Genomic DNA, 15753 nt, shown 5'->3' with positions numbered 1-15753 from the left:
GGGGATGGGATTGAGTGCCTTGACTATTGGGGCAGAGACAGGGATGGGGTGCCCTACCTTGAACCCACCCTGTTGTCATTTCTATATAATTGTTAATTATTAGTGAAATTAATAAAAATATTAGGTTTTATAATTATTTTTATTTATTTAAAGTTAATCAAAATTTCATTTAAAAATAATAACAATTATTAAAATCACTACAAATTACTAATAAAACTAAATTTATTGAAAAATATTTGTTCTTATTAAATTAACAATAATTATTTTATGTAAATCAACATTACATGAAAATTACAATTATTAAAATTTTAGATATTAACAATAACTTTGAATACTTTTAGGTAATTAACAACAAATTTTAATTATTAATTAAATAATAAATAAAATTATTAAATATTTCATATTTTTTCGTGCATCGCACGGGTCCGCGTTAGTCACTTACTACTGGTGGCCTTTCTATCCTATTTGACACCAATCCGACGGTTAAAGACTAATGTCCACACACGTGATCCTCGCACACAAATATGACGGGCCCAATCCAAAAAAAAAAGGAAAAAAAATTCTCGACCTTTTTTTCTCTTAAGCAATAAGGGGCAGCCATGGTCACTCCTCTGCTCTCCTCCCTGCAACCCCTCAGTCCTCAAACCCTAGCCTTTTCTTTTTCAGAATAACATCACCTCTGCGACCCAATCAAAGGCAATATTTTTTATCTCAAGAAGTTTTAATGGAAGAGAATATACTACCTTTAGCATATATTAAGCCCTCGAAACCCTAGCATCGCTTCCTCATCAATGGACGCCCGTCGAGCTTCGAGAATGGTGATCGATCCCAAAGTGCGTCAGGTCGGCTTCGTAACCCCTGGGGCGCCACCTGAACGGACACAGCCCGGCCAGGTCGAGTCCTTGTCGCCGCCTATATCTGACATGTCGCCGGCCGGGAACTCCCTTTCTCCTGTCATGATTCCTCCTGCCCGTCACGCCTCCGATAACCTCTCATCTTCATTGGCTCTTAGTTCATCTCGCGCGCTTCCCGTTGCAGTCCCTATGTCTCCAATCCGGAGGCCTTCAATAGGTGACAACCTCAACATTCCACTTGGGAGCTACAATCCTTCGGAATCGCTGCTGGGGACCTCTCCTTCACCTTCCAGTAAGTTTAATGATGGTGAATTCTCCGAGGATCTGTCGACCTCGGGCTGGTATGTTAGGGGAAATCCTGGTAAAGTTGCCTCATCTTTTCCGAGTGGTGGATTCGATACCACGGCAATGAAATCGAGTAATATTACAGGGATGAACAATTTGACAACCGTTTCCACGGTGAAAATGCCGTTCGGGGTGTCTGGTATGCAAGAGCTTTTTGTTTTCTATTTGATTTTTTTTTCCTGGGTATATTTATATTTTCTTGGAAGAAGTTAGTACCAGTAGTTGCACTGGTTCTAATTGAGGAATTAAGCTAAGGAGAAAAGCTTGTTTTGACAAGTGCTGTGATTGTGCTTTCTGTACAATGATATGAAAATGTCTAATCAACTATTTCAAGTCAATAACCAACACATGCAGGGTCTTTTTATTCAGTAATTTACTAGCATTTAGAGCATCTCCTTATATCAACGGTTCAGCATTGTTGAATTTTTAGTGCTTGGTAAATTGAGTTCCTTTAATGAATTAAAATTGAAATGCTTGTTCTAGCATCAGTAATATCTTACAGTAACTGGTGTAGGGTTAAATCATCAACTACAACCTAAAGCTTATGTTGGTTTGGATGGAATGAAAATGTCCCGATGGAATTAGTCCCCCACTCCACTTGGACAAGGTTCGATTTTCTTGGGCTAACAAAGTAACAGAAGAATTTGGAAATTTGTGACATCCAGCACTAGACTCCATATGGATATGGAACTGTTGGAACACTAACAAAAAGTGCACCAAACATGGATTTAAAGATGCTCTTGAAAACACTACAGAAGTTTTTTTTTTGGTGTGTGTGTGTGTGTGTTTTACAGTCTCATACACATTGTGGCACTAAAGGCACACACATGTATATGTGCATCTATGCATTTGGTCTCATTTTGTATGATTAACTTTGGTATGTACTAAAATATGTGGGAAAATGGTATTGCAGAAAAAAGTGGAACAATGGATGTACAAAATGAGCCGATGGGAGGTTCAAAACCATTGAAGGAGAAAACATCAAAAGCTGAAAGGCGTGCCCTTCAAGAGTCTCAACGAGCTGCAAAAGCTGCTGCAAAAGGTGACCTGGTTGCATATATTGTGTGAATGTTTTGTTTGATATTGTAGACTATCTCTATAATTATGGGGTTCCTTAGATTTTTTATTTATATTTAGTTTTATTTGAAAATATAGTTTTTATTAGAAGATAAGAATTACACCTAGGCATGCATATTGCATGATATAATACAACACAATATATATATATATATATATATATATGTGTGTGTGTGTGTGTGTGTGTGTGTGTGTGGTACAGGCCATGCCTTCAGGCTTAGGATTTTGGAAGTGTTTTGCCCAAATTGAAAATTGTCCATAATTTAGTCTACCAGGCCATCTTACAGGGGGATGGAAAAGCTTGCTCCAAATTGCAGAACCAGACTCTGTGTGTTAGTAAATGGGATATGCCATCTTGAAATATAGGACCTTCATTCTCATATGCAATCCGAATTCTGACCACTGAAGAAGTATCATGTTACCTCGGTGTAGGCATAAAAGCAAATAGCATTTATAGGATCTTTTGCATTAAGAAGGTTATTACTACCCCTTATTTTCCCCCACATGTTTTGCAACTGAACTGAGTAAACACAACACAAGAACTGCTGTGCTTTAGACGTAAAGAAGGAAGGCTAAGACACACCCATTTTAGCTAAAACGTTAGCATCATCATCTGCAACTGATATAGAAAGTGACTATGCCATGTAGTGATTTTACTGCAGAAATGTCAAAATTTACTCAAAATGTTTTCAAGCTTCTAGAGGTCATCTGGAATGTTTAATCTCCAACTAGTGGTTTTCTTAGAGTTATCTTCAGTTATTAAAAGGTTAGTAAAATTTACAAGATAAGACAGCTTTTACCTTTGTCATATTGGGTTTTTTTAATTAGGGATACAACTTGCATGCATAATTTTAAATAAAAAAGTATTTTTTGTAATGACTTGAACTTGTTTCCTTTTGCAATTACAAAACCCTTCAACCATTTTCCAATCTTTTCCCATGTTGTTAACCTTCAAAATTTTTAATATATATGCTAACTAATATACACAAAAAGTAATCTGATTGGATGCCTGGTTCTCAACCCTAATTCATACCCAGCCTTAGATCAGTTTAATATTTCTCAAGGACCATAACAAAATCCAAATTAGATGGATCTCCCTATAACACAACATATCCTCAAAAGGTGCATATAATGTGTCATTTGGATGTATGTTATGAGACCCCTGGAAGTTATTGACCATTATGTTTTCGTGACATTATAGCTCAGTTTCTTGATGTTATATGTAGCAATCAGGAGGTCATGTGCTAGTCACATTTACTCAATATCCACTAAAGAGGGTATTGATAAAAAAAATATCCACCAAAGAGGGACAAAATGGATGTTGGTTTCACTGTCATACTTGACATCTTCCGTGGCTAGAAGGCCATTGGAGTTATCAACTTGGAGAGCAGGGGCATAACCTCACTGCACGCTGCTAAGCTGCCACAAGGGTCTAACATCCATTGCCAACACTATTAGCATGCTGCCCTCCCTTCTCCACCACTCTCCTCTCTCATAGATAAATTGTTCATGTCTTGCTTATATAAAGTTCACACCATATTTTAGATTGTCTGCTTATGTATAGTCTAACCAGTATGTGCATTTCTGTCATGATTGGTGATTATAGCTGAGGGAAGTAAGGCTGCTCCAGCTTCTGGAGGTGCAACTTCAGCAAATGCAAAACCAGCTAAAGCTGTGAAGGCTCCACAAAAGAAAGATAATGCTTCAGTAGCAACTTCTGATAAGAAGGGTGGTGATCGCCCACCTGAAAAAGATAGAAAGAAAGATGCTCCTCATCCACGCATGCAATTTGATGATATGCAACGGGTTGAAAAGGCTAAAAGGCGTTCAGTAGTCAAGCAGGCTGAAGCTAAAAATAGAGTTGAACTATTTAGACATTTGCCCCAGTATGAACATGGAACTCAGCTTCCTAATCTTGAGTCAAAGTTTTTTCAACTTGAGCCGATGCATCCTTCTGTTTACAAGGTACTGCCATACTGGTACTTTTTTATTAATTAATGAACACCTCAACATTCATAAGGCCTGCAAAGTCATTATGAGTTTATTTTATTTTCTGGATTTTCCTCTTCCTTGGGTTTTATTTTTGTTACTCTCTCCTTCGTTTCCCTCCAAAAAATAAATCATCATTATCCAAGCCTTGTTCCATCTATATGGAGTCGGCTACATGAATCCTGTTTCACAAATACATTCTGTTTTATGCCATATACATTGTTAAATTATTAATGCTTAAATCAAGTCTTACTACATCCCAAATAAGGAGGTATCCTTTGTACTTCAGCATCATGAAATGAGTGAATGACATTGTAAAGCATAGATCTGTGTATCCATATATTCTGAAAGAACCACAATAAGATGCAGTGGTTTTATTGTCTTAGTTCCTTATTATGATATGAGTGACACTCAACATTTATGATTTACTATTTATATTATCTAAAGTGCTGCTTTTCAATTATTATCAGGTTGGATTGCGATATTTGGCAGGAGATATATATGGTGGTAATGCACGTTGCATTGCAATGCTTCGGGCTTTCAAGGAGGCCATTAATGATTACAGAACTCCACCAGAAAAAGCTCTTGTTAGAGATCTAACTGCAAAAATTAGCAGTTATGTTTCCTTTCTGATTGAATGTAGGCCCCTTTCAATCAGCATGGGATATGCAATTAGATTCTTAAAGAACCGAATTGCGAAATTACCTTTAACATTTTCTGAGTCAGAAGCAAAAGCAACTCTTTGTTCAGATATAGATCGCTTTATAAATGAGAAGATAATACTTGCAGACAAAGCAATAGTCAAGCATGCTGTAACAAAGATTAGGGATGGAGATGTACTTCTCACATATGGCTCATCTTGTGTCGTGGAAATGGTACTTTTGTATGCTCATGAGCTAGGAAAACGTTTCCGTGTTGTGGTAGTAGACTCACGCCCAAAGCTTGAAGGGAAAGCCTTACTACGACGGTTGGTTGCTAAGGGCCTCAGCTGTACATATACACATATAAATGCCATCTCTTATATCATGCATGAAGTAACATTGGTTTTTCTTGGGGCTTCATCAGTTTTCTGTAACGGAACAGTTTATTCAAGGGTTGGAACTGCATGTGTAGCCATGGTTGCTCATGCATTCCATGTTCCGGTCTTAATATGCTGTGAAGCATACAAGTTTCATGAAAGGGTGCAGCTGGACTCAATTTGCTCTAATGAACTTGGTATTTCCCTAAACTGGTTGATGTTTGTAGTCACTTGTGTCATTTAGTTCCAAGTGTCATCATGTTCTTTTGTGTGCTTATCTTCTGTATCCACTTTGCAGGCGATCCTGATGCTATTTCAAAGGTTCCCGGAAGAAAAGATGTCAATCATTTGGAGAATTGGACTAATAATGAAAATTTGCAACTTCTGAATCTTATGTAAGCATTGAAAATCTAAATAATAGTAGGATGACACTCATCAGGCTTACATGCTTTTTCTTGGTGCAACTGCTATATCAAGCTCTAATTTTTGGTTAAATGCTGTAACAGGTATGATGCAACACCTTCAGATTATGTGTCCATGATTGTCACAGATTATGGCATGGTGAGTATATTTGATTTTAAAGTTGTAGTTTCTAGGCCTCTTTCTTTTCTGGGAATGTGTCAAAGATACATGCTCATGTTGTACCTTTTTTTCCTATATTTTCTGAGCGGTGTCTATTCTTCTTCTTTGCTGATGTTCATGATGCACAATCATGAGCACAAGTTCCAAGCTTTGTCTTGGAACATAGTTGTAGGATGCACACACATAATGCGGGAATTCTATTTTCAGTCTTTGAGGCAAAAGATGGATGGATATACTTGTATGAACCTTAAACAATAGAATAGGGCATATAATAGTTGGTGACATGAGTTTTCTGTAAATAAAACAAACTTATTCCCTATGAACTTTAGATGCTACACTTACATGGACCTCTTACATCACTTTCAAGTGACTCTTTAGTAGCTGTTGGCTACATTGCTTCAAGTGTGTGCTCTTTCGGAACATTGGAATTCATGGTGGACCATTCCGGGAGCATGCTAAAATATGTTTTAGTTCTTAGCTTGGTAGGATCTTATGCTAATTTCAGAGTTTTACTTTGGTTTAGTTCATTTAATGCATCTGAATTTTAACGGGTTGCAAATAATGGCATCATGGAAATTAAGGGGCCGTTTGATAATGGCTGAAGTTGCTGGACTGCATGACTTGTTACTTTGTCTTTTAGTGGATAAAATGATCAAATAATAAAATATTCAAGGCTATAATTATCTATACAACTTTCAGCTTTGGCAATTAAGGAGCCTACAACCTCCTTAAAAACTTATTCACTAAAAGACAAAGCAATAAACTTTCCAGTTCAGTTACTTTAGCTGTTATCAAACAGCCCCTAAGAATGAAGTCATCTGAAAGCACCTTCATGCATAATCTTTTTTTTTTTTTTCTTTTTTTGATAAACAACCGTCCTTCACAAATAAGGCAAGACAAAAGGGGGAAGTATGGAACTGTTGCTGAAAAATCTATGAAGCCTCAAAAAATTGATGCTTGTTTGGAGTGCCCATGCAGAAGAGTATATGTAATGTTGGGTGCTGTTACTCTTTGAAAGGCATGGTTAGTTCATTGCAACGGAGGAGGCAAATAATGTCCTTGGAGTTCTTTGATTCCTATTTCTTTATTATTTTCTTTAATATTTAATAATTAGTTATTTTGAGGAAACAATTGTTGATTTAGTTACTGATGCTTTTTCTCTTGCTTTGCTTCTTGCAGGTTCCTCCCACAAGCGTGCCAGTCATTGTACGGGAATACCGAAGAGAACACCTATGGATGTAGTAGCTCTCACTTGGTCCGTTCGATTATTGAATCATGAAATACTTTGCACTCTTCTGTTTCCATACGAAAATTTCTCTACTGGCCTGGGATCATGTGGTTGGGATAATAAGACTTCTGTGAGCCATGTCATTTAGGTCCTTTCTTCCTTCTCCCTTTTGGAATAATTTTTCATGCCTCGTCGGATTTTCTAGTGATTTCAGTTTTTTCCTGGCTTTCTTAAGCTGACTCTGTGAAGAGTGCGATTTCTTCGTCTCTCCAGGCAGTTTTTTTTGGATGTGTTTCTGTTGTAATGAGTTCATTTAACTAATTTTCCCCTCGTAATTTTTCTTATAGCATACCATTCGTATACAGATTATCTAGAATGAAGAATTACAGGCGTGACTCCTGTATGTGTATGGTTGTGACATGGTTTTAAACTTTTAATATTTGGCAGTTTCAGGATATATCAAGAAATTCTTATTTGGCATGGGTAACCTGAAGTGTAGCTTTTGATCATTTTGTATGGAGTTTTAGTTTCATTACTCGTTTTACTCTGCTTTAAATCTCATTTTTTTTCTCTTCAAATCTAGTTTTGCGGTAAATGTTCTTAGTTCTTACTGCCTAATCACTCGTAGAGGTGGCAAATGGGGGTGGGTGAGGATTGAGTATCGACCCACCCACACTGACCCTCTGACCCATTTGCCACCCTATTTATTGGGTCTTGGTGGGTCACGATCCTCCTTTGACCTGCTAATCCAAGACAAATATTATGAAAATAAGAATATTTTAGTCTAACAAAAATATAAATATTAAGAAAATTATTTAAAAATACCAATATTAATAAAAAACATAAATCACAAAAATAATAAAAAACACAAAATTGATATAAATTTGCAAGAAAAAAAGGAAAATGATAAAATTTAAAAAAACATATATATTTTTAAAAAGTATAATTAGCATAAAATACCTAAATTGACAAAAATTCAAAATAATTATATATTTCAACCCAAAACCTGTGGAAAAATAAAAAAGTTAAAAAATATTTTCCAAATAAGAAAATAAAAATGTATAAAAAATATAGAAAAACAGAAAAGCATAGAAAATTATACAAGAAAATTGTCGAAAATTACAAAAAACAAGAAATAACATAAATTATAAGAAAATACAGAAATTACAGAAAAAAAACCAGAGAGGTCTATGTTTTGCAATGATGGAAACTGTGTTCTGCAATGGTGGAAAGATCAGAGAGATCCATTGCAAGTGCGGAAAGGTTTGGGAGAATACAGATATGGGTCCGCACCAGATCTTGAACTTCCGTCTTCGGCTGCCGCTGCAATTGCGTAAAAAAACAAAATATCCCCTGGCCATGTCTGTAATGTCGCTGCAATTTCTCTGGTCCTGTTGTATGTTCTACAATGGCGGAAAGATAGAAGACCAAAATCTATTCCGTCTTCCATTAGAGGTGAAGAAGAAAATTGCAAGTACCAGTGCAGCGATTTTTAACCTTGGTTGTCAATCGTCGGTAGAGGCTGCATCTCCCTATTCTCCCTTTCGTCTGTGTTGAAGAAAGACCGACTGTCATAGAGCTATTCGATCCTCAATTCTGTCAATTGTCGGCCGCCGCTTCCGTTGGTGGTGAAGAAATACACGACCGTCATAGAGCTATTTGATCCTCAGTTTTGTCCATCGCCGGCCGCTGCTTATCTCCTACTTCCGGTCAGTGGTGTAGAAGAAAAACTCAACTCATGGAGGTATTCGAACCTCAGTCCGCCAGTCGTCCGTCGCCGCTAATCTCCTTACTCACTCCTTCCAGTCAGTGGTGAAGAAGAAAAATTCAACTCATGGTGGTGTTGGAATCTCAGTCTGCCAGTCGCTGGCCACCATTGCGTCTCCTTAGTCCTTATTCTTTCTCATCCTTCGATTATCAAACCCTAAACCCACTCTTCAATCAACTTATGACCCCAACCCCACCCTGACCCTTTCCTCCTGATCCTAATGGGTCATTTGACCCATATTGACCCATGTAAGAGATGGGTGAGTTATTAGCGATTCAGCGGGTGGATCAGATGGGTTGGGGTCAAAATTGCCAGCCCTACTAATAAGTTGAGGCAAATGTATGAAACAACCCTGCAAAGAGAGATGAAAAGCTAAATGATCACAAGAAAAGTAGAAAACTAAGAGACTGTTTGTTAAGTCAAAATAGATATTTTGGCAGCCGAGCTGTTCAAAAGACATCCTGAGCTTCTGGAGTCTTGTCTTTAAAGATCAAGACAAGCCTTGGATGATGATGATGAAAGCTGGTTCATTTTAGGAACTAGGATTTCACACTTGACAAGCATAAAAATGTGGGTAGGGGTGTCAATTGGACCGGATTTGGTCCAATCTGATCAAGTCTAATATGAGTCCATTACAGATGGATTAAGTCCAATCTGATCAAGTCTAATATGAGTCCGTTACAGATGGATCAAGTCCAATCTGATCCGATGAATATTATGGACAATTGTGGACCAGTCAGTTCAATGTCTTGACCATCCAATATGTTCAAATTGGTTTTAATTTGTCATTGTCTTATTCATCCGTCCAAATTGATTTTGATTTGAATGGAGTCCAATCCAAAACCCGTCCTCTTGTTTTTTGGTAAACTCCTACTTCATTAAAACAAAATAGAGGGTCCAATCCAAAACCGGTCTATTGACACCCTAAATGTGGGTTCTAGTCTAATAGCCACTTTGTGCGGACAAATGTTAGGTGCGTATCCGGGCCACCCTTCCCAAAGTACATGTTTGGTTGTTCCTTCTTTTCTCATAGAATGCTGCCAAGAACTAATGTCATGGCATGCAGGTTAATCTCGACAGAGGAACTTTGCTTAGATGACATTTTCGCCATACCTTCTTTTCACAGTTTATGGTGATAGAACTTCTGCAAATTCAGCTTCTTCAAACCCCAAGGTTCATTCTAGTAGAGAATAGTCTTTCTTTGGATGGAGGTATAACGATTGCGAATATGTCAACCTTGCAAACTCACAATGTGTCAGGATGACCCATTCCAGTGCTCGTGGAGGTGATGAGGAATATGTCAAACACAAGTCCTATCTTGGAAAAACCTAGCCAGTTGAATGTGTCTTGATGATCCTAATGTTTTCCCACAAGTATTCCAAATGGAGAATTATTCTTTGTTAATCATCCTTTCCTTTAGTCCTTTCCCACGAGAACCAAACAGGAAACGGATGAGGTTTATTTGGCCTTCAAGTAGATTAGATGTCATCTTCCTTTAAAGATTGCATGCTAGATATTCATGGAAATGTGTGGAAGATTTTGCTCTCCCTCTCCCTGTGGCTACTACCAGGGTATTGGGATAACAAACAGTAAAACTGCCAATCCATGGAACTTATTCCATACTAATCTCTTTTGCAATCGCTGATTGAAAAAAATAAATAAATAAATAACACTTTTCTGCAGTCGTAACTTCCGATGATAGATCGCAACGGGAATATCTAATCTTCTTACTATGGGTTAGGGCTGCAATTGAACTGAGTTCTAATCGTATAATTCAATCTCGAGTCCAATTAGGCTCGACTCGAGTTTGATTTTAATGAAGTTTGAATTTTGAGATAAGTTCGATTAATTATCCAAACTCAAGCTTCGCCAATAAAAAGTTTAGCTCGAAAGCTCGCGAGCTTAATTCAATTAACATATATTATAGAATATAAAGGTATAATTTATAATATATTTTTGTATTCCATCTATAATATATGAATATACTATATATTATAAAAAATATATTATATGTATTTATAAAATATAAAATATATTCATTTTTGAGCTTTCGAGTCAAAATCAAATTCATCGAATATTTAATCAAACCGAACTTAATAGAATTCAAATCGAACTTGAGCCTTGCAGTATTTTAGTCAAATCCGAGTGAAGACATGCAAAAATTCAACTCAGTTTAACACAGTGGCACTGCTACAGTGCTTGGGGCTGAGAAATAAAGGGATGCTTATCCTCGTAGAATATCTCGTCTCTTAAATTTCATGTAGGAGTTTTTAGTTTTTCTTTCTACTAAGATGAATATTGATTTTGGGCAGACAAAACAGAAACCAGTGAAACTTGATACCAACTTAAGATGAATTACTGCCACATTTGTAAGAACTTTGCTGGCATGACTAGAAGAAGTTATTCACAGGAATAATTAGGGTCAGTAAACTCGGTACTTCATTCAAAGACCCAAGTGGCAACACTGGAAATTTTAACTCAGGACTGAGCAAAATGAGTGTCCTTGAGCATTTTGAAGAAGAGGTCATTTCAGTTGTAATGGAGGATATTTTTAAAAAGTGCTTTGGAGTTCAAGGTAGATGGAAAAATGGAACTAGTTTTTAGGTTGCTTTTTTGTATTATTTTGCTACATTGGCAGCTGTTGTTTTTCTAGTGTTGTTAGACTTGGATTGGACCAGACAATTGAATCAGTACGTTTTCCAGGCATCCTATTTAGATGGTTTTTACTGGCTGAACAATCTCACTACTGGTTAAACTGGTAAAACCATGAACAGGTGAGCTTTCCAGTTCTAACAACACTGCTTCTTCTAGGTCTTCAACAAGGTGGTACTACAAATCTTACAAAGCTCCAAAAGTAAGGCAAAATAAAATGGTTTTGAGTGATTTAATCATAATAATTTTGGGTGCAGACAAATGGGACACATTTGATTATAGGACCCATTTTCCCGGATAGCAATGTATGGCAAGTAATCAGACAGATCACAACCACGGGTCCTGCAGCCCCTATAGCCAACACAATCTTTTAAGTATTTTTCTTCTACCTTGTTAGGCAGAAAAGTATAAACACAACTGGGGCATGTTTGATTTAACTCTCTGAGAAATAAATGAACATCTTTCATCCAATGTATGAAGACAAGCAGGGTTCACTCCTGAAAATTCTCTCTTTTCGTTTGAAAAGAATAAAAACAAAATGTGTTTACGGTCTCTGGGGAAAACCCCCAACTGATTTGCGTTTGTCTTCTATATTTTCATACACTGGATCTGGATGAACCCTGATCGTGTGGACCATTAGTAGAAATTATCCTGTACTTGAGCTTAATATCCTTCATGTACTGGAATTCCCAATCCATCAAACTACAGACCCCAGAGCCTATTTTGGTACTCCCTACCTACTCAAAAGACCTTGAGGCTATGTTTGGTTTGGTTTGAAGAAAAAGGTAGGGAAAGGAAGGGAAAGACAAAGAAATACCTTTCCCTTCAAACCAAACACAGCCTGAGGGCATGCTAAGTACTTTATTAAACCATCAACCAACACTGGCTTCAGTTCATCACGTCCAAAGGAAGTTTTGAGCCACCCTATACTTCTGGCTTGAGTATGGCATCATGGACTTTGAGGAATCAATCTCTTAAGCTTTTACAGAGTTTCCTGTACGTTTTATAAAACATGCTAAATATATCCTAGAGAAAGAAATGTAATTTTGTTTTCTTTTTGGTTCTGGGGAAGCAGGAATAAACCAATGAACTCTGGGAATTTATACAAGCAACCATCACTCCAGGCATCAGTGAATAAAATGGCACAATTTTATATGACACACAACTGACAGATTTCTCTCTTTCTTTCTCTCAACCTTGAGAATGATCAGGCTTATGAAGACAAACATTTGGTATCTGAGTACATGAGTTTAGTAGGAGTTTGATACTTTGGAGAAACAGCTGCCAATATTACAACACCACTAAGCAAAGCCAACCCCAGTCCCAAACTATTGACCACCATCGACTCCAGTGAGTGTTTCAATACATTCCTCCTTGTTTGTAAGAACGTCAGCTTCTCTAGTAGACCTGTTTCAGCTGTCGCCACAGCCAATCCATAGGTGTAGAGACCAAGAAAGATGTGCCATGGCAAGACTCTTAGCCTTACTGTTCGCACCTCCCCACGATGCCAAAAGCTCAAAAACCCCATCAGCCACTGCATACATAGAAATAATAACGTTAAGCTAATGTTAAATTGTCCAACTGTTTGAATCACTCTCAGTATCCACAGACCACAAAATTACTTCTGATGTCTGCTTTTCCCAGTGATTCATTCTATTCTATGTACCATGAATATTAATGTGGCTAAATTTACATTCAGTCTACCCTCAGTTAATGGTACTATTGGATTCCAGTGCTGCTCCACTATTGCCTGCTTCATAAGGTTATTGGACTTCAAGTACTAGTTTCAGGTTTGGCCCATTTTCAGTTCAGTGTTCAGTGTGAAAGAAAGCAAAGGGGGGGAGGCCCATGCTGGATGCTACTGTACAAGATTAATTGAATACTTGGGGAGCCTGAGTGGGGCTCAAAGAGGCAGTGAGTTGCAGTGATGCAATTGTCTTTCTCCCGGTTCAGTGAGAAGATGTGGGAGCCACAGTTTCATCAGAAATCAACTTCAACCACCGTATTAGGACATTCACTGTAACACCCTATCATACACCATTCCGAAGAAGACAAAATACCGACGATCTGGTTTCTTTTTCGTGACAAGGGGAGAAGGAGAACCAACCTGAGCTCCGAACAAGAACATACAGATGAGTCCCATCCATGAATGCAGACTGTAGAAATTTTCCACAATCCCCTTTTCCCCATGAAACTTGGTCCAGATTCCGAAAACCCCAGAAGCCACAGCCACTCCTTGCAGGCACAGATGCACCGATTTCTTCAAATTTCTTGAACCTGGCAACCATCGGTGCACTAGAATGGCTGAAACACAAACAATTGAAACAATCAAAATCCTCAACTTTTTTCCTTTTTTGGGTTGAGAAAAGAATCACTAATGGGTTCATCCCCTTTGTCTGGGTTTCACTTACTACCTTCTCCACTGATGATTATGAGACCTATCACCATTAAAAGAGGATGAAGGACCTGTAGAAATGTTCCAAAGGAAACCATCTTTTAGCTGGAGAAGAAAAACACATCTGTTTTGGGTTTTGTGCAAAACGAAAAAGGGGGGGGGGGAATGCATGGAAATAGAAAGCGTGTTAATGTGCATGTGTGCTTACAGCATAAATGGGATCTTCTTGAGAGGAAGAGTGAGGAAGGAAGCTTGTCTTGAAGCGAAGCGCCCATATCAGAACGAGAACTGCAACCACCAGACCTGAGATTCTAGCACATACAAGGAGAGGGAACAGAGAAGAAGACACAGCAGCCATGGCTGGATGGCCTCACTGACTTAGGAGTGAACAACTGAACTGTCTGAACTCTATAGTGAAGAAGAGAATGAGTAAAACAGAGCCGAAAAGAATCTTTGGATCTAATAATAGGTATAACTGAGTGGGTAGGTAACAAGTGGCACTGATGTCATAAATACAGCTCGACGGGCCTTTCTTTTCACAATTTGTTTGTCCATCTCGAGGTGTCTTTTTCTCAACCCTTCTGATTGCCAAAGCCCTTCTTTTACCGTTACCAGCTTACCGAAGTTTACCCGGCGACCGACAGGGTACGTACGGAGGGAGGCTTTTAAAAAGGTTCTAACGTGCACCGTAGGAGCACTGGACTGAAAATCATGAAAGACATTTTACTTCTGTATTATTGGATATCCTCGCATTCTGGGCTTGCGAGGTAATTAGTGCCCGTCTATTTACATATAAATTATGGACCGTTTGCATTTATCTGCGCCGCTGATCGATGCCACCCTGCGCGTCAAACGGAAGTGAAAAGATGGTAATTACTTTTCTACAGCTCTACCCCGACCCGCCACCCTTCTTTTTTTAAGGGCAACTGGGCAAATTTCTTTCTTACCGTCAGTATTCGTAGAGAAATTGAACTTGATGCAGCTTCTATGGTATGTAAGAAGTAAAAGAGAGAAATTTACTAGTAAGTGCTTAATTACGAAAACTTACTGTCACCACACTGGGTTCTCGGGCGCGCTTGATTACAGAAACTTCACCGTCACCATTACTGGGTTCTCAGGCACGCTTGAAACTTCACCGTCACCGCACTGGGTTATCCAAAGCGCTTGAAACTTCGCCGTCACCGCACTGGGTTTTCGAGCGCGCTTGATTACGGAAACTTCACCGTCACTGCATTGGGTTCCAAAATTTCAAGTTTCTATTGACACCTTCATCGTCACTCTCTGACAGTTTGTCTGCCCATCGATCATTGGGTCACTATAATGGGTAAGGGAGAACCCTCGGTTGTCGTACGGTGGTGGCTCATCGTTCCCAAACCCACCACCCCGTTTTCATGGCCAGAATGGAGTTATGGGGCAAATTATCACTGCCGCTGGTTAAGGACCGAGTGAGCTCGGCTTACCGCTGCTGAAAGGAAGATAGTGAAAGGAGGAAAAGAAGAAAGAGGGAGGAGAGGGAGAGGGAGAGGGAGAGGGAGAGGGAAAAGGGTAAAATTGGATTTTAAAAAATATTTATACGCACATAGTGTTATGTGCATACGGGTTTTAAGAGAATATTAATGGTAGGACCGTAGGAGAGAGTTAGTAGGGATAGAGTTAGTGCCCTTTTTTTATCCGATTTGTTTATTTAATTTGTTTAATAGAAAGAGAACAAAGTGGAAACAGAGTAGAGTATTGGGCCCACAAGAATGGAAACTCCCTCCCCTTGTTTGGCACGCAATATCAAACAAACTATTTTCGGGTAACCTTCAATGATTCTGATTTAAGTGTGTTTTGTATCATTGAAGG

General features: G+C 38.4%; 2 protein-coding genes across 2 annotated transcripts; one reads left to right on the top strand and one right to left on the bottom strand.

Moving 5' to 3' along the window:
- Positions 1–553: 553 nt before the first annotated feature.
- On the top strand, positions 554–7580 carry LOC104603062 (uncharacterized). The gene is made up of 7 exons (XM_010266992.3): positions 554–1338; positions 2113–2241; positions 3883–4241; positions 4736–5480; positions 5582–5678; positions 5790–5844; positions 7045–7580. Exons 1-7 carry the CDS (start codon positions 792–794, stop codon positions 7105–7107), a joined length of 1995 nt encoding a protein of 664 aa, XP_010265294.1. The 5' UTR covers positions 554–791; the 3' UTR covers positions 7108–7580.
- A 5064-nt stretch (positions 7581–12644) lies between these two features.
- LOC104603064 (Cytochrome b561/ferric reductase transmembrane protein family) lies at positions 12645–15733 on the bottom strand. Its single transcript, XM_019198708.2, has 4 exons — positions 14117–15733; positions 13928–13979; positions 13621–13817; positions 12645–13047 (listed from the first exon to the last, which is right to left on the bottom strand). The coding sequence occupies exons 1-4, from the start codon at positions 14264–14266 to the stop codon at positions 12727–12729; spliced, it is 720 nt and encodes a 239-aa protein (XP_019054253.1). The 5' UTR covers positions 14267–15733; the 3' UTR covers positions 12645–12726.
- Between the last annotated feature and the right edge of the window lie 20 nt (positions 15734–15753).

This window comes from Nelumbo nucifera, chromosome 4, assembly GCF_055504915.1.
Source record: "Nelumbo nucifera cultivar China Antique chromosome 4, China Antique-T2T, whole genome shotgun sequence".
Taxonomy (NCBI): domain Eukaryota; kingdom Viridiplantae; phylum Streptophyta; class Magnoliopsida; order Proteales; family Nelumbonaceae; genus Nelumbo; species Nelumbo nucifera.
The sequence above is the reverse complement of the archived record's forward strand: the minus strand, read 5'-3'. Positions and strand labels throughout refer to the sequence as shown.